The sequence below is a fragment of the Alexandromys fortis genome, unplaced genomic scaffold, assembly GCF_014885135.2.
Source record: "Alexandromys fortis isolate MF-2015 unplaced genomic scaffold, M_Fortis_MF-2015_v1.1 scaffold_5, whole genome shotgun sequence".
NCBI lineage: Eukaryota > Metazoa > Chordata > Mammalia > Rodentia > Cricetidae > Alexandromys > Alexandromys fortis.
The window spans coordinates 11,357,684-11,376,367 of NW_026067924.1; the positions used below are offsets into that span (position 1 = coordinate 11,357,684).

Below are 18,684 nucleotides of genomic sequence, written 5' to 3' on the forward strand. Positions count from 1 at the left end.
GCCTCCCAGTGTACCCAGCACAGCACTGGGAATTGAGTTCCAGAACTTGGAGCAGAATAAGTCATGTGAGGTGACACATTCTGCCATAGACTCAGCAAGTAGATGAGAAACAGAAAACAGACAACAGCGGGAATGCAAAGAACAAGCATGGGCCAGCCCAGACAGGAAGCCTGATGGCAGGGCCCTCAAATCTAAAGCAGAGAAGTACATATTTTAAACAAATGGTTTTATGTAGCAGAATAATCGTTGTCAAATGCTGCTGCATTCCCTTAGCTCCTGCTGCACTGCACGAGGACCGTCTTTCTTCCTGTGTATGTAGCGAGGATGCTTTCTGTTGTTGTTTTAGGTGCTTTTTTTTTTTTGATACTGGAATTCTGGAAGTGGAAACCGGAGCCTCATTTCTGCTAAACAAAGCTCTACCACCCCACTCCAGTGATGTATGATGCCCATTTGTTCCAGGACATATTCATACATAGAGTTGACATCTAGCACGGCGGAATTTGAACCTGAGCTGTTCTCTAACTTTGGGCTATTCACTTGTCTGACTTTTTGAGGTCGATTCCCATTCTGTGTGGTGGACATTGTTGATAATATGCTTTGCACCTCCCCATCCCCTACCCCCACTGTACAGACTTGGCTAAAGAACACCTGTGTGCCTAATCTAACATTTCTCCTCAGTCAGGGGGGAACAGAAGGGTTACCCTCTCTGTATAGAACAGCTAAGCATCATTCTTCTAACATTACAGAAGGCTCTCAATCGTTAAACGAAATGTAAAGTACTTGGGAGGAACAGTGTTGAAACGTCACGATCAGTGGTTGGTTAAATAGTAAAACACTTTTCAAAGCGTACATGTTTCTGTTCCCTAGAATTACATGCACAACTATCAGACATCAAGCCTATTGTTGGTTTGACTACTAAGGAGAGTGACTCATATATTTTTCACAGTTATATACCAGTAAAATCATCTTGGTAACATTTATCAAATTTTGTTTTTTATAATATGAAAATTTAAAGCATTTGTGTAATAATGATCTTTTGAGGGCCTTGTTCCTTAGAGTGGATACTGAATCACTGAGGACAGACAACTTCTATTTTATTCAGTGTTTTTAGATTTTTATCTTTTTATGTATTAAAAAATTGTCTTTTATTTCGTAATTTTATTTAAATTGTATTTCAAAACTGAAAGAACCAGTATTCTAGTGTGGACAGGTAACTTCTTACCCGTGCCTGAGCACTGCTGGGCCATGAATCAATTTTACATCTGCACAGCTACCCTTGTCATCTTGTTTGTTTTCTCTTCCAGTGTAGCTCCCAGAATGCTCACAGCAGCATCTTAATATTTTCCTCTTTGAGAGAAAAATAATCTGAAATTTTCTGAAAGTCTCCACTTTTATAAAAATGCTGTTCCCTGTTCACTTAATGTTAAGTCATTAATTAAAAGTTCAGTGGCTAAGCTAATATTCCTTAAAAGCTGCACATAAGGAATACAAAAACATTTCTAGTTATTTGATGGCCAAATAAATACTGGTAGTTTACAAAAACTGGGCGCTTTGTGTTGGCTTTCCTTTGATTAATCATGGAGTTTATAAACTTGGGTTCGCATAGATACATGTGTTTAATCATCTAAAATATTTATAAACTTTGCTTCTTGTACATTTGTGTGTTGAGGATAATCTGTGGCTTTCTGTGATCATTCTCTCTCAGATAAAAGTCACAAGGATTATCAGCTGTGCTCCTCATGGAGGTTAAATATGAATCATGTAGATAATTTATTTTGTATCTCATATAAATTAAGCAAATGTTACTAAAATGTCACTGCACTGTTTGTTTTGCCTGTCAGTTTATGTATGCCGCGACTTTAAGTTTTTGAGCCTCATTTATTGCTACCATTTGAACAGGTGTCTCAATGCTTGTACCTACTGCAAAACTAAACACGCCAGAGGAAACCTGGCCAGCTATCCCATTGATGAACTTGTAGAGAGAGCCAAGCAGTCCTTTCAAGGTAAGAGTTTCTAGAATTATGTGCGAAGTCAGTCGCCTTAAGAAGTCATATTCATCTTCTAAGCAATTCTGCTTTTAAAATGGTTCAAGTTTCTTTAGCTGTCTGAGGCTTAATTGTGTCTCCTCAGCTAACAGAGGATAGTATCAGATTAATCATCCAGGCCGTGTTTATTTTAATTATGGTCCTGTATGACTTTTCCAGTTAATCACTCTCAGGTAAACAACACATTGCAGCACCACCCATATCTAGGTATAGAAAAGGGAAAATAGGGGATGAATGAGTGAAAGAAATCAGTCAATCAGTCAGTCCGTCAGTCAGCCATCATCTACACAGCTCTGGATTTTGTTCGGACTTTTGTGGGGTGAATGAGATCCACAGCTGTGGGTCCTGGGAGTAGTGGCACTGGGCAGAGCCCTAAGAAGAACAGCCTGCCTGGGCTGTCCTGCCCTAGGAATCAGTGCCCCCTGCCCTCAGCAAATAGCAAGGCTTATCTTTGACATGAGTCATGGTTGTTTTGACACATAACTGCTTAAACCATGAACTTCCTCTTTTTCTTTGTTTTTAATCTGTCTATATAACATGGTGTGTTTTTACACCCAACATGCAGAATGTCTGTTGTCTCCTCATCTTGTGGCTTAATAGTTACTGGCAATGTACTTTTCCTTTTAGCAAGTAACTTGGAAAACTGCATTCAGCACTTAAACCTGAATGTCACAATGTTTGCATTCCAAACACATTTCTTCATTCAGTCTATTTAAAGCTCTCATCAACAGGAATTTGGAATGTTTTGTATAATAGAGAAAAACATACCCTTGGTTCATTTATTGACATAAAAGCCAACTTTTTAACCATTTGTTTTATCTTACTCCTTTGCTGTGTTCACATTAAACAGGTGCTGATAAGAAGCAAAGAGAGGTGGTTGGGCTTTGATTACACTGTGTTTTCTATGTCAGTTTTGTTTGTTTGTTCTGGGGAAACCATGGAGATTGTATTTTTTGCAGCAGGATTCCTGGAAGCAATTTCAGAAGGGGCACACGTTTGGATAGAAACCTTCTCTATGCACTTGGTCATCTTGGCTGGCACTTTTGGCTGGTGCTTGCCTTTCCATGTGTTTGTTTGATGATGGGGATATCAAGTGTGTCTGATCTATGAACCAACCACTATAGTTGGAATTTTCTTTGGGCTGCCCACCGGCTCCCAAATAAAGACCTGGAGATTCATTATTAATTATGAACAACCTTAGCTTAGACTTGTTCCGCTAGCTCTTTTACCTAATTTAACCTGTTTCTATCATCTACGTTTTCCCTCGGGGCTTTTTACCTTTCATTCTCTACGTCCTACTTTCCTGCTTCCCTATGTCTGGCTGGCTTATAGCGTCTTTTCCTTTTCTTTAATCCTCACGCCTAAGTGAATGCCTTCTCCTACTTACTTTCCCTGCCTGGAAGTTCCACCAAAACCTCCTGTCTTGCTATTGGCCATTCAGCTGTTTATTAGATGAATCAGGTGCCTTTGTCAGGCAAGGTAAAACAGCAACACATCTTTAATTCAACAAGTATGCCACAACATAAAGAAACACAGCACATTTTTTATATAATTAAACAAATGCAACACATGTTTGCACGGTTAAATATTCTGTAATGAACCACTGTTAATTATAAGTTATAGGAGGCGGTACTTCTCAACATTATGAAATTCCACAGACTTTTAAAAACCTATCTCATTTCACTTGAAAAAAGGTGAAAAATATAAAACAACAACATGGCTATTTAAGCGTAAAGAATTATCTTCATTCCTTCATAATTGATCCTTACTGTTGATAGCATTGCATCATGACTTTATACGAACCCACTCATGTTTCATACATAATTTAAGAAAAGGAAACATGAATTTTAGAAATTGGTTAGGGAACTTTTGTAATTGCTTCCAGCTCAGCAATCTGATTTCTCTTCTGAGCAGCACAAGGCAGTTTCTTCTCTGGTTAGTCGGTAGTATCAGCTCTGCAGGGCTGGGCTAGTGCCACAGCTTATCCAAGATTAGCAGCAGTTAGTGGCTGCTTATGAAGAAAGTTCCAGAAAATGGTGCCATTTTTGTCATTATTTATTTGTGTGTTATTTTTATTCTCAACTGGATTTTGGCACTGTAGGCTTCAAACTTATTGTCTTGGTATCTGTATCTTAAGTATTGAAGCTGGGACCCTGGGTCTTAGGTGGCTGAGTCATTTGACTGGCTTATGGCCTTGTTCCTGTAGCACTGCGGCCCTTCTACTTGCTAAGGGAACTGCTGTGTGCAGGAGGGCTGCTGTAGGCAGTTTGTAGTTGAAACTCTGTCCAACCTCTCCAAGCTGCAGTTTCTCCTCACTGCCAACTTAGCGTTATCTGTTGTAAGAATTCTAGACATGTGTAAGCTGCTGGCTGTGTGAAAAAGAATGAAGTAGATGTGTTCCTTACAGTAAAGGCATTTCAAATGAATCCAAGAGGAGAAACCGAATTTCGGTAGAACATTGTAGCGTCTGTTACAGAAGTAAATGACTGTGATCCAACCGCAGGCTTTATTTTTGCTTTAAAATGTGTTTTATGAGAAAATTCTCTATAGATAAGTTATGAAATATGACAGTCACTTTTCATTTTCTAATTTAGAAAAATGCAAATTTTTGTCCCATCATAGAACATAGCTTTGCAAGGTGGCACCGTACACAGATCGATTAGGTAGCGTTGTTTTTTTCTGCAAAGAACCATGAAGCTTAGGGTCACATAGTATTCTAAAGTCTGCATTTTCAAATCACAAAAGATAATCTCCCAGGCAGCATAATAGAAGAAATGTCACTTTTTATTTCTATGTCTTATTTATTCTTTAATAACTCGTGTGTCTTTGAGCTACAACCATTCTACCATGATTTAGAAGGCTTACCCCACTATGGGCAACAATCGTGGGTCTGTGACGAGTTTCTCAAAGAAGAAATGTAAGTATGCTATCAGTGAACTCTGCTATCAGTACAGATACATTTCCTGTCCTTCAGATGCTGCTTTCCCTCCTCCCCGCCTCTCCTCTCCCTTGCCTTTCCCCCCTTTTCTTTCAGCCTCCCCCCCCCCCCCCCCCCCCCCCCCCCCCCCCCTCCCCCCCCCGCTCCTCCCCCCCCCCCCCCCCCCCCCTTGAGACAAGTTCTTGCTGTTTAGATCATTGAGCTTGTATGTGGACCAGGCCTGGCTTCAACCCTGTAGCAGTCTTCTTGCTTCTGCCCTCAGAGTGCCAGAATTACAGAGATGTGCCACCACAGCCTGTTTCTGTGGCCTTTTCTTTCTTTCCTCTTCCAATTTTGTTTAATGGCTTCTGTGTTCCAGTAATACAAATGATTTTTCTTAAAAAAAAAAAAAAAAAAAAAAAACAACCTTGTGTAGACTAGGATTAGAAACCAGGTTTCCTCATGCAATAGAACATACGGTAAGTGTGTAATTTCTCCCTAGTAGCGTATTCATGAAATGTTTCATGTGTATAAAAAAATCAATTCCTGTCTCTGTAGTGAATGTGCATAACTACAGGCCACTGAAAAACAGGTGGTACTCGGAAGAGAAAATGCAGGAGACCGGGAACCATTCTGGATAAATGGCTCCTGAATGTGGATTTGCCCCTCCTCCATTCACCTGCCGAAAGGGCGCCTGTTAACTTCTGAACAAGGCAGCGTTGAAGTCAAGACTCTATCTCATAAACATCGGCCTTCATTTCTCTCGTACATAAAGTGTGTGCATACTTAGTTGGTTTCTTAGTTGCTTTTCTTTTTTACACCCACTTTAGTCTTCTAGGCGTTTTTCAGTGACCCTTTTTACTTTCTCAGTGGTTTTCAGTTTTGAGACAGGTCTGTATTTGTGTGTTGGGAAATTGTCCTCCCTACCTCCCCCCTGCTGAGTCAGGATTCTTTTTCTCTTTAATAAAATCATAGGGATTAGCTGTAGTTGTGGTCCCTGGGCTAGGATTGCTGGGTTCCTTGTAGCTGCATTTTTAGATATCTAGAAAAACATGTCAAGTAGTGACCAGGACTTTGTCGGGGCCAGATTGCATTCACAGGCTGCTGTTTTCCAGGATATTTGTATCGATTTTCTCCAGCAGCTAATCAATCAGTTTCAGTTGTGTTCTCGATGGAGCAAACCTTTGTGTGTGTGCAGGGAGGGTGAGTGGTGTGGAAACGGCGCCTTCCATTTCTGTCTCTGAATCAAAACGTGGGGATGATGGATGGGCTGTTTTCACAGTTATCGTGTGCTTTCTAGATCTCATTTGTGTGTTGCCGCCCCCACCCCTTTCTGCCCTCATAAATCTGAAAAGCCCCTGCAACGTAAGTGGCATTAACCAGTTAGAGACATAATGTAAATTATGATGAAGCATTCAGAACAGGAAGACAAAGTTTTGATGCCTAGTGATTTCAGGATTACTGTTGAAATTTTAAAAATCAAATTCCGAGCCAAAGGCTGGCAAAGAACACAGCCTGTTATGGTTCAGTTTAATGTGAAAAGCAAAGAGGAGACATTGCTTCCTGCTATGTTGAGTAGTTAATGCTGGGAGCAATATTGGATTTTCTGTTGTATTATCCAAATTGCTCAGTTGTGGAGCTTACATGAAGCCCCCATTTGACTATCACCTCTAGTCATGATTACTGTATAATGATTTTTGCCTCAGTATCAAAAAGGGACCAATAATGGCATTCTATTAATTTATGTGGCAGTTAAATATCTAATTCCCTTATCTTTTCATTTGTGCAATATTCAAATAAAATAATCAAGTAAATGTCTCCTATAGATTACATTCATTTGCTATACATTGTCAACTCTAGAAGGAATTTAAGTACCCCACATTAAATGATTATATGTAATGAAGTATGAAAATGAAAGCGACATAAAGCAGCTTTCTGTAAAAAACACAAGATAATTTTACTAACCCGGGAATCCTGGTCTGTCTCGAAAAACAGGGAAAGAGGAAGTTTCATAGTTTCATGAACACACGAAGGCAAAATCTATAGTGTACTGTGAGACAGGTGCGTGTTTGTAGGGTCGCAAGATTCACCCAGGTCATTTATCATCATCCAGATAGGTCCGAAGACACAGCTGACAGTTATTGAGTACTTACTCTGCACAGTGTAGGGATTAAAAAGATTAAAACCACATGGACTGTGTTTCAAGGCACTCCTCTTTGTTTACGCAAGAGGGTACCAAGTGGGAAGTACTGAGGCAAGGTCTCACCTAGCCCTTAGCAGGCCTATAACTTGCTATGTAATCGGGGACGATCTTGTACTTCTGATCCTCTTGCCTCTGCTGTCAAAATGCTGGCATTTGGACATATAGCACTATGCCTGATTTTGTAGTGATGAACATTAAAGTATACAGAACCATGAAGTAAGTCTTAGGATAAGAGCTCATTGACTTTTGTTTTTTTAAAATTTACAGAAGAGCCTTTGGAGTTTGGATACATACCTGAATATCTAGAGTGGTGTCAGCAAACTGGCAACCCTTATGGCTGTCTCCAACTTCCTTAACGCTGCCAATCCCTTCTAGTCAGACTACTCAACAATGGTCTCTGTGTAAAATCTTGCTGCCTGCTAGCCCTGGGTGATCAGCCATGGTCATGTCTGGCTCTTAACACCCAAGATACCGTTTGGGATCTTGGAGGTTATATTACGCTAGCCATCTATGAGAAAGAAACCCCGGTGTGGTCCTGAGTTAAAGTGACCGTTGGAACCATATGGCCTCTGCTCTATTCACTCAACACATATTTCTTGAGCATTTGTTGCAAGCAGTTTGTATTTCTGCTCATAGGCTCAAGCCTCAGAAAAGCTATGTTTTCAAGAGAGTATATTTAGTGCCCGGTGCCTTTTATAGAAGACGTTAGGTTCAAGCATATCTGGTGGCGAGTATGGGTTTGATCTGTGCCTTGTAAATGTTGGGTGAGTGTCTCACATAGAAATGATCATGCCTCCTGTAATTCCATGTATAGCTTGGGGCCTGTAAGGAAAATGTGGCATGGAAAACCCATTTCAGAACAAACAAGAAATGCCTCTTGGCTTCAGGTGTTTATCTAGTGAATTAATTGAATACAGAGTTGATTTTATGACACAGATGTTGGTGATCTACAGCTGAGAAGTTAGTGCGGAGGCTCATTTGCTAACAGTTCCCACGTATCTACTGTTTTATGAAGCAGGTATGCACACTTAACTCCACACTAATGCACATAAATACACATTGCTTTGGTTTTGCACATTCTTAATAGCATTCTGCAAGTTATCCTGGGTGACAGTGGGACACACATTCCCCCAGGGGCATGGATTGAGACTGCTCTGTTTCTGGGATACTTTTGGTAAACGTTGAAAGCTGTAAGTTGGACTGGAAGGTTGTTTAGGGGAATGCTAACCGCCCTGGAAAGATGTGAGAGCGATCCCGTTACCTGATGGTTTTTGAACCTGACCTTCGTGGGATGTTTTCTGGGAAGAAGCACTATTCTGGGCTGCCAACAACTCATGCTCGTTCTGCAGAGTCTGCAGTTTCTCACACTGGCTGTCAGTTCATTTCATTTGAAAACTTATTAAATTTCTTCTCCTGCTCCCGTGGATATTAAATTGTCGTAAACACCCTTACACAATGTCACGTACGGTGAGCACAATTTTCTACATGAAAAACAATGTTTGTTAGTGGGACCTTGGCTGTCTGCAAAGGTTATAAATTCCTGTATCTCTTTTTATTTGTTGCCCTCCATATGCTCTTTATATCTCTTGGTCAGTCCTAGCACATTTCTTACTGCTTGTGATATAGGAAAAAGCTTGATTTAGGTTACAGACTTGGAAGCACATGCCCTTTAATGTGTCATTTCTGATAGCATTAACAAGAGGAGGGTGGAAGCCAGAGGGTTAGAAAATCCAACAGTTGACAATGTAGTTGAGTAAGAGAAAGCTGATAAATAAATGAATGTATTGATTAAGGAAATGAGTGATTACACAATTACACATTGCATGCATGTGCTTGTGTGTGTGTGTGTGTGTGTGTGTGTGTGTGTGTGTGTGTGTGTGTAGGCGGTAGTAGGGATCCAGCTCAGAGCCCTGAGAACTCTAGGCTCTACCACTGCCCTACATTCTTACAGTTAGTTATTTTTTAAAAAAATAATTCTTTGAGAATGTCATACAGTGTACTTTGATTATATTTGCACCTGCCTCAACTTCTCACAGACCCAATCCCCCTTTTCTATCCAGCCAACTTTATGCCCTCAAACAACAATTAACTAAGAAGCCAGTAGGTTCAACTTGTGTGGTCCATATGTTTTTGAGTGCGGGTGTGTAGCTAGAATGTATTCAACCTACCAGAGCTATACCCTTAAAGGAAACTGAGTCTCCCTCTCACGGCAGCTGTGAATTGCCAGGAGCTCCATAGATGGGAGTGGGCTTTTCTCCCTCCTCCCTCCCCCTCCATGCTGGGATTTTCATTTGTCTTGTGGTTGCACAGTCTTGTGCGTGCTGCCACAAGCATTGTGAATTCACATCTGGGATTGCCCTTTTGTATCTGGAACCCAGTTTCTTGTGATTTTTCTACTGCCTCCATCTCTTGCAGTCTTTTCTATCCCTTTTCTGAAGTGACGCCTGCGCCTTAGGAGGAGGAGGAGGAGGCATATAGATGCCCCATTTAGGGCAGAACACTCTGCCATCTCTTACTCTCAACACCTTGGCCAGTTATTGGTCTTTGAAGTAATCACCATTTACTGCAATAAGTAACTCTCCGATGAGCGTGGAGAGTTGCACTAATGTGTAGGCGTGGTAATAAAGCCTTAGGAGTCATTATATACTGTGTTGTCTTAGCAGAGCAGTAGACGCAGGAGCTCTCCTAGGCTCCGTGATCTGTCTAGCCACAGGTTCTTGGCTCCCACCATAGTGCCAATTATGAGTTCCATCTTGTGGAGTAGGTCTCCTACCAAGCAGGAAGATTCCCATGACATTTGTACCATTACTGCACCAGCACCATGTCTTGCCAGGCAAGGTTATTTAATTTGCTAGGCAGAGATTGAAGACAACTTTTCTCTCCTCTGGCAGTGCATACAACTCCTTTCAAGTCATGAAAGCTAGCATGACTTTATTAATATGTTGAGTTTCTAGTTAAGGAAAGTAAATAATGTTGAGTTAGTAGCTGTGCATGTGAGTTTTAAACTCGGGATAAAATTTGGACTCTAGATTTGGTTGAAGTGTGAACGTCTGGCCACATTCGTAACCCAGTAGCTTTGTGGTCAGCCTGGTATTGTGCGTTTTCCTCAAATGAATCACCACACTTTACCTGAGAGGAAAGTGGTGATGGCAACCACACCTCGCAGCTTTGTTTGGGGAAGTATCCTGATTAGCTAATGCCACCATTTGATCAAAACAGTGAAATAATGAAGGAATTTACTGTTTATGTGCAGTGACAAAAATCTGGTCTGAATTTTCCCATATAATAGGTGCAAATCTGCTCTATTATTCCCATGTTAGGCCTGCTGTATTCATTCAGTTGTGCTGCTACGATAAAATGCCACAGACTACTAGACGTGGTGGTAGATATCTGGAGTCCCGTCTATGTAAGGGCAGAGGTGGGAGGATTACTTGCATTTCAGAGTTCAAAGCCAGACTGGTCAACTTAGTAAGACACTATCACAAAAACATACAAAGTAGCAGGGAGTTCCAGTCCTACACACCATTAATCCCTGCACTGCACAGAGAGAGGCAAGAAGATCTCTGTGAGTTCAAGGTCAGCCTAGTTTTCACAGTGAGTTCCAAGCCAACCAACCAGAGCTATACAGCAAGATCCTGTCTTGTAAGCAAAACAAACAACACAAACCTGGTAGTTTACAAAGAACAGAATTACTTATTTATATTTCTGAAAACTGGCAGTCCAGAATTTGCTGGCAGTCTGATAGGGCCCAGCCCCTTGTTGCTCTGGAGGTAGTGATTGAAGGGAAGGAAAAGGAGCCCCTAAAGCCTTCCCTGCTCCTAAAACCCCATCTTTTAATGACGTGCAAGCTTTAATTTGAATTTTACATCATAGTACCAGTTGTCCATTCTTTATGGGAACTTTTAGACTACAGATTTCACAAATCTACCCCAAAAGATTCTGGTGGTCCGCCAGGTACTTGCTCTGGTCTGAATGCTTGTAAACTTTGAGAATCCCTATTCCTGTTAAATCCCTAATGATGTTTATTAGAAGGTTGTATTTGGGGAGTAACTAGTCCATGAGCACAGATGGTTGTGATGCCTGTAAGTGAGGCCTGGCCAAGACAGATACCTGCCGCATAAACCCTGCTATGTTTGAGAAAGCAGCCAGAGGCCTCATCTCTGAAGTAGAGCATTAATCTTCCTTCATCAGACGCTGAAGTTGCTGGCCCCTTTTTGTGGCCTCCCAGCATTCTGGACCTGTGAGTAATAAATATATGCTGTTTTTAAATTACTTATTCTAAGATACATTGTAACAGCTGTCTGAATAGACTAAGGGTGCTATATGCTAGGAAATGTCTGTTTTAAAACTCCACAAGTTTGCGAATCAATGCCTAGATCATTTCCATGCCTAGCTTTTAATTTTACCAAATTTTTCTTCCTTAAATATCATGTATTTTGATGAGGATGAGTTGATTCTTTGAAAGCAGAATTTCTTATAATTAGCAGAATCAAGAGACCTTTAACTCCTTTAAACATGGTTTATAAAACAAACATGCCTTATATTATGGAAATAATCCCTTTAGCAGTGTTAATGAACTAATTAGACTTGTATTAATTGCTTTTCTGTTTCTGTAAAAAGACACCATGACTAAGGCAACTTATAGAAATAAGAGTTTCTTCTGCCTTATGGTTCCAAAAGGATAAGAGCCCATCATGCAGCAGGAAGCTGAGAGATAGCATCTTCAACCACAGACACAAAGCAGAGACCCAAGCCCTGGCTCCACCATCTTCTCACCTTAGTCAACACAACAGTTCTCTCCTGGTCGCTTTGTGTTTGTGTACACACTTAAGTACATATGTATAGAATATATACATACATATATACTTCTACTATCTTTTGAGATGAAATCTTTCTTTGAACCTGTAGCTCACTGATGTGTCTAGGCTGCTGGACAATGCTCCGAGGGCTCTTCTCATCCACACCTCCTTGGTCTTGGGTTGTAGACTCACACCAGCGTACACAGTTCCTGTATTGCTGGTGCACTGGGGACCTGAGCTCAGCGCATTATGCTTTTGCTTTAGGCACTTTACTGTCTGCTCTGTCTTCACAGCCTTCTCTTCTTTCTGTGAGAGGTTTCTCAGTGGCTTTTACATGATTGACTGTTTGGTAAGATACTACTTTAGGTGGCGCTTGCCTATAGTCCTAGCACTCAGGAGGATGGATCAGAGTATGGCACGTTTCAGATCAGCCTGGGATACTTATGGAAACCTCATCATACATATATGCATGCAGTAATAATTAATGAAAATAAGGCTATGATTTTGAAGGTGAGCAGGGAATGGTATATAGGAGATTTTGGAGGGAGGAAAGAGAAGGGAGAAATGTAATTTTATTATAATCTCATTAAAAAGGTTAAGACTTAAATGTGACTTCCTTGCAACATGGTTATTTGTTCATCCTTTTGGAGAATGGAGAATCCTGTTCTTCTTTCTGAAGCTGACCACTCTGGAAAGAAAGCAACACATTACCTTGAGTAAAGCGTCACTGGAGCCTATGAATTTATAAATTATCATTGTAATCATCTATTTCTCCAGCACATCTTTTTATGGGCCTAATATACAGCCTCTGTCATGCCAAATTCTTATAATCCAATGATGAATTAAACAGGTATTCTCACTACTGAACAGAAGAGAAAAATGAGCAAAGAAAAAGATAAAAAGTGTAAACTCTGTGTACTTTAGAGGAAACAGTGAAGTAATGGAGGATAAAAGTTGTAAAGAATGCAGCTTGCCAGTGTCTTCCCAGGACCTTCTTCTTTGTCACCTTTTTTTTTTGATCACGAATAACAGGAAGGTACCATGTAGTCACGATCTTCCAAGTCTCACAGACACAGCTCCCACAGTGCTTGCCTATTAAGTATGCTTTACTTCTAGCTTCCGGATGGGAAAACTGAGGCAGGGGAGAATAAGCGGCTTCCCTAAGATCACCGAACCAACAGCCGTGGAAGCCGAACAGCAACTATCCTGTTCTTGATCAGAATGACAAAATCCTGTACAAAATTCCGTCCCACTGTTATCAGTAGGCGCAATGCCTTACGCTGGAGTTGAGTCGCTGCTTTTGTGAGCTTGGGCTTTTTCCATCCTTCACGCTTCCTGGTGATAGGACAGCAATTCTTAAAACCATAATCCTAACCTTACTACATTCTTACATAGTGGAAAACATACTTTGATTTATCTGACTAAACTCAAAGAAATGAACAAGGAGGAAGGACCTGAAAAAACAAGCCACTGCCTGAGAATCACTTTGTGCTCTTAAAACTTGTTTTTAATGTATATGCATGGTTTGACATATCCATTTCTGGGTTACCTTTTAAGAAGAAACACCAGACTTTAAGCACATTTTCCCTAATGTAAAGTATATGGAGATTTCCTGGGTATTTAGCGGACTTGGGAATGCTGTACTGGTTGGTGTAGGGAGGACCTGCATTTTTAAGCTTCTAGTTGATTCTGATAGAAGTTGTCTTAGGTGCCATTCTACCCACTGTGACCTTAGAAGGTCCTAGGGAATAACAACATTTTCCTGGCCCTCCATCGCTTGGTCTCGTGGCTGTTCTTCAGCCACTGTCTCATGTCATTTAGCAGCACAGTCTGTTCCAGTCTTACAGAGTTCTTTTTTTTTTTTTTTTTTAATCTGTGGTGACTGGGATTGCTAGATGTAGAGTGGTCTACTTATGCCTTCCACTTGACCACTGTGGCAGTGAAGGCTGCCAGGGGCTCACTGGTCGCGTGTTCAGTAAATTTGTTTGGAATGAGTGTATGCTACATGCTGTGATGTTTCTCATGACGAGATAGCAAGCCTTAGTTAGCAACCAAAGGTAGGAAACCTCACAATAAATCTTGTACATGTCTGGATCCTCAGGTTGGTAGAAATAGCCACCTTGATTGCTAAGGAAAAAAAGGATTGTTCATAGATGTGAGGTCATTTAGGGGAGAAGACATAGATTGGATACATGTGAATATTAATATATACCTATGTATATGACATAAACAAATAATAGCAAGACAGAATATTTGAAACAAAGGCAGTAATTTTTTACATAGGAATTGTTGGAGAAACTCATTTTAAAAGAAAAGATCATTTCGCTTTGAAAAAAAGGGTTGCTATAAACTCTACCAACTGAATTCATTTCCATTTTTATATCTATATTTATTCACTGTAGTAACATCTGGGCTTTATTTTTCAGACTTGAAATAACTTATATTCGATGGTCTGACCTTTAGTTATGATTGCACTGACTTTCAGATGTAATTCACTATGTAATTAGTTTATGTAAAAAAGAGGGGGAGGTAGGAGGAGCTTGGCTTGGTGTTAAGTGGAGAATAAATTGAATAAAGATTTTTAAATAACTTCTCTAACATGGTTAACCCAACATTTAAATGTATCCAGCAATATTTTTGGAACTGGATTTTCAAGTAATGTATGCTTTTTGTAAATTCATAAATATTTTAGTCATGTGAAAAATAGCTCTTTGTATAAATTTTGAAAACCTGTGTTTTTGCTCAGGTTGCCTAGCATTTTGCATTTTATTGCATGTTTCTTGACTTAAATTGATGACCTTTAAAATAGCATACTTTGAATAACTATAAGAGAATTATAATTTTTAAGTGGCACATTAGTTGAGGTCAGTGCGTATGCTTTGCTTAATTGTTTCTACTATTAGTTTTTTTAACAAACGTTTGCTGAATTCCTCTTAAGGAGAGGATTTGGGATATGAAGACAATGCCGTTTATATTCTGAATTGTCTCTGAACGCTCGAATATTAAAACCAACAATGACAAGTTTCTAACTAGAACTTGCTTTAGTATAGTACAGAATATTTCATTTTTTTCAATAAAATATCAGAGTACTGAATCATATGTTCCTCCAGAATGGTAGCTGTGTTACCCAGGACACTGTAGAAAAAGACAAAAACAGAGAATTTTGGCAGGATACATTTTGGGTGAAACCAGATCTTACTCAAATGCGGGTCAGCTAATTCATGATATCATATGTTTACCCATGGGACTGCTGAGTTTTCTTAAGCATAGATTCCAGAAATCAGAACTACAAACCTGGGACTGGAGATGACTTAGCTGTTAAGACTGAGTACTGCTTTTCCAGAAGACCGGAGTTCGAGTCCCACCACCCATAACTTCACCTGTAACTTCAGTGCCACAAGAACCACCAATATTCACACACACACCAGACATAGATCCACATGCTTATATAAATACCAATAATAAAATGACTCTTTAAAAAACCCACAAATCTGCTAATCCTAAATAAACAAAGCCTTATTTCATAAACCTGGTGGAATCATTGTACATCTCTGATTTTGTTCCTTGATTTTTTTTTATTTGCCTTGTGGTAATATTTTGATAACTGTGTTGTGCTTTTGATGTAAGTGGCATGCCACCATGCTTTATGGCTGCTCATGTTGTCTGTGGCCTGCGTACCAGATAATCTTTGAACTTTTACATTTCTCTGGCCTTGCATTCCATCCTTCCATTTGCCTTGTGGCTGCTGACGCTTGCTGTCCTGCTTCCCATCTGGGGACGAGTTTCAAATGCAGAGTTCCTCACTGATGAGCCTGTGCACTTTGCCTTGTGCTGTGTGGTCTCTTGGGGAAAGTGACATATTCGGGTACTGCCTGCTGCAAATGCATTGCTGCGGCAGTGCAGCTAACTGCATTGCAGTAACTTGGTCACTTTGTCAGTTGATAGCAATTTAAGGAAAATCCTTCACAGAATTGCAGTCATAATGTTCTGGGATGATGTCCTGAGACTTTCCCTTACCCTCAGCCTTTTTTCCCTAGGCTGTTTTCTAAGATTAGATACCTGAGCCTCAGACCCTAGATGTAACTTTTGTCTCTGGGACCTTAATTTATTGTGATACATTAGTAATATTTCATTTATGCACATTCACTAGTTGATGAAACTATTCATAATGTCAGTGGAGCAACCTCAGAGTGAGGAGGCAGAGGCAGGGATATTGTTAGTTCAGAGCCAGTCTGAGCTATAAAGTGAGAGTCTGGCCAGAATGAGTCTGTCAGTAACAGCAACAGCAGGGGCAGCGGAAAATTTAAAACAGAAACTATTTCATATTTCATAGTGTAGAGGTCTATATAAGATGGATAAAGTAATGATGTTAATGGTCCAGGAAGCTTAATTCTGCCATGTGTACCCAGCAACTTGAAGCTTGGCATCACTGGGGATACTTGAATTTTTCAGAGTCCTCATTGGGTTAGCCGAGTGCTTCAAATATACATTCTGTGCATGCTTCAGACTTACATTAAATGAACTGTGACTTTTAATTTGGAATGTATTTGCAAACCAATTTCTATAAAAAATGGATTTATAGCTTGAAAATGGGCACCTCTGAAGTGCCTGGAAAACCCAGCCATCGTCAGTGGGCAGTTGTGCCTGTTTCCAATTTTAAGCAATTGCATCCGTGGTGTGCGTGTATTTTGCCTTAGTTTGTGAGAACTAGGGCTCCCAAGAAAGAAAAAATAAACCCACTTTTGTTCCTAGTTTATTTGCAAACCAGGTCAGACGCCCTTGATTAGCTCTCAGTTGGAGAATAATTTGGACCTTGACAGACTGAACCCAAACAGCAGGGGTTTTCTAGTATGGCCAGCAGATAGAAAATAAGAGAAAAGCCGGTTCCAGTTCACAGGCCATGCAGCAGGACTGAATAGATGTGCAATGGTTAATGAGTAGTTGCTGCAAATATTTACGAAAGGCCCAAGAAAGAATGAAAAAGCCAGCATCTTAGGCAGCTGCTTGTAAAGGAAACCCATTAAAAATAAACATGCTGGATAAGGCTCCAGGCTAATAGAGCTGTCAGATACCAAGTACCCTCAAAGAACTGTTTCAAGGGACAGAAGCATCAAGACCCACTTGGATACAAGAGTTGTCTTGCTTTCTGGTTAATACAGTAATTTGTTTTCATTTTAAAATTTATGTTTTAATTCTTCAACTATTCATACAGAAACTATTTTCTAGACTGTGATGCTGGGTTACTGGGGTGAGGTCATGAGGTCATGAGGTCATTCAAGTGGTGCTTGTTAGGATAAACTTGGCTGGAAGGCTAGCATCCAGCTTCATATATCATCTTAGCCTGTATCTGAAGTTAGTTGGTTTTGTATGGAAATGCATGTTATATCATGGCTTGCAGATGACAGTAACAGCATTTTACTGTGATGACATACATCTTCTGGGAAGATCTATGTAGCCATGGAAATGGTGACTGGGGCAGTGAAGGCTTGGGTTCCAGGCAGAGTACAGGTGCAGTTAATCCTGTCTGAGGATGGTTTTCAGTCTTCCTAGCAACCCATCATTTAGTTGAAGTAAAAAGAAAGTGTATTTGTACTTGTACTATGTGGATGGCTGATATTCATGTCTTACCCATTCTATATTTTTTAATTCCTCAACAGAAGCAATTTTAATTTCCTGAGTCTTGATTTGCCCCTGAGTAGCTTTGTGCAAGGCTCACACTGAAGATGAAATCACAGAGATCTTGTTATTGGAGCCACTGTGTGGTCGCAGGCCAATTTCCCAGCTAATGTGTGGGTGTGGCCATCCTCACTGAAACTTTTCTAGAGAAGATAAATGTGATTTCAGAGACCCTGGCAAAGGCTGAGAGAGAAACACGTGACACCATAATCTGACCCTGGCCTGTTGTTTCCCGTTAGGCTCTGTCCGTCTCCAGGGATGCTGGCTGGCATATTTTCTCCATCCCTATCTCAACTGCTGTGATCAGAAACTCTGTAATTACCTGTCACCTGGAATAGTGTTTAATCACCATGAATTCAGTGAGAGTCACTAATGTAAGAGAACGAGAAATGCCCAAAGAACAGACAACTGCTGCTTATAGGGAGCCTGCTTGAGTGACCAAGGAAGAAGGCTAGTCAGAGAGTCAATTTTCAGCCAAGTGTTGCTTGTGTAAATAAACAGAGCTATTCTGGCATTGCTGCTTAACAAATGCACATGCGCGCGTGCACACACAAACACACACACACACACACACCACCCTCTACATATACATTAGGGGAATATATTCTAATACATGCATGCAAGAGGTGCAGTGTCAACAGCACTGATATTTTTAGTGGTGAGTTTCCCCTTCGTGCTGTGTGGAAATGGGTCTCAATAGCACCCACAACGGTAAAAGCAATGGTGGTGAAATCTGCACAAGTTTCTCTTCCTTATTTATTGGATCTGGACTCTACTGATAACACTAAATTTTTGCCCTGCTCTGCAGTTGTATTAGACCCTTAAACTTAGACTCTTTGTACTTCATCATTGTAATTTACACACTGGGCTGGGGCATTCCCTTCAAGACAGTTTGTCTTGTGCCTCCAGCTGCTCCCCAATAGCCATTGTGCTGAATAAGCACTTATTTCAGTATGTCCTTGATACAATTAATGCAGGCATCTGCAGAAGCGGCCTTGGCAGCAGCAGCTGCACTGCCTTATGGAAGCCAACTTCTGCTTAGCA

General features: G+C 40.5%; 1 protein-coding gene across 1 annotated transcript in view; it reads left to right on the forward strand.

Moving 5' to 3' along the window:
* Cdkal1 (CDK5 regulatory subunit associated protein 1 like 1) overlaps nt 1–18,684 on the forward strand; it is a 627,408-nt gene that overhangs the window by 217,276 nt on the left and 391,448 nt on the right. The window contains exon 9 of the mRNA XM_050142389.1: nt 1,900–2,003. Within this exon, the coding sequence (XP_049998346.1) occupies nt 1,900–2,003 (104 nt within the window). The remainder of the gene's footprint in view (nt 1–1,899; nt 2,004–18,684) is intronic.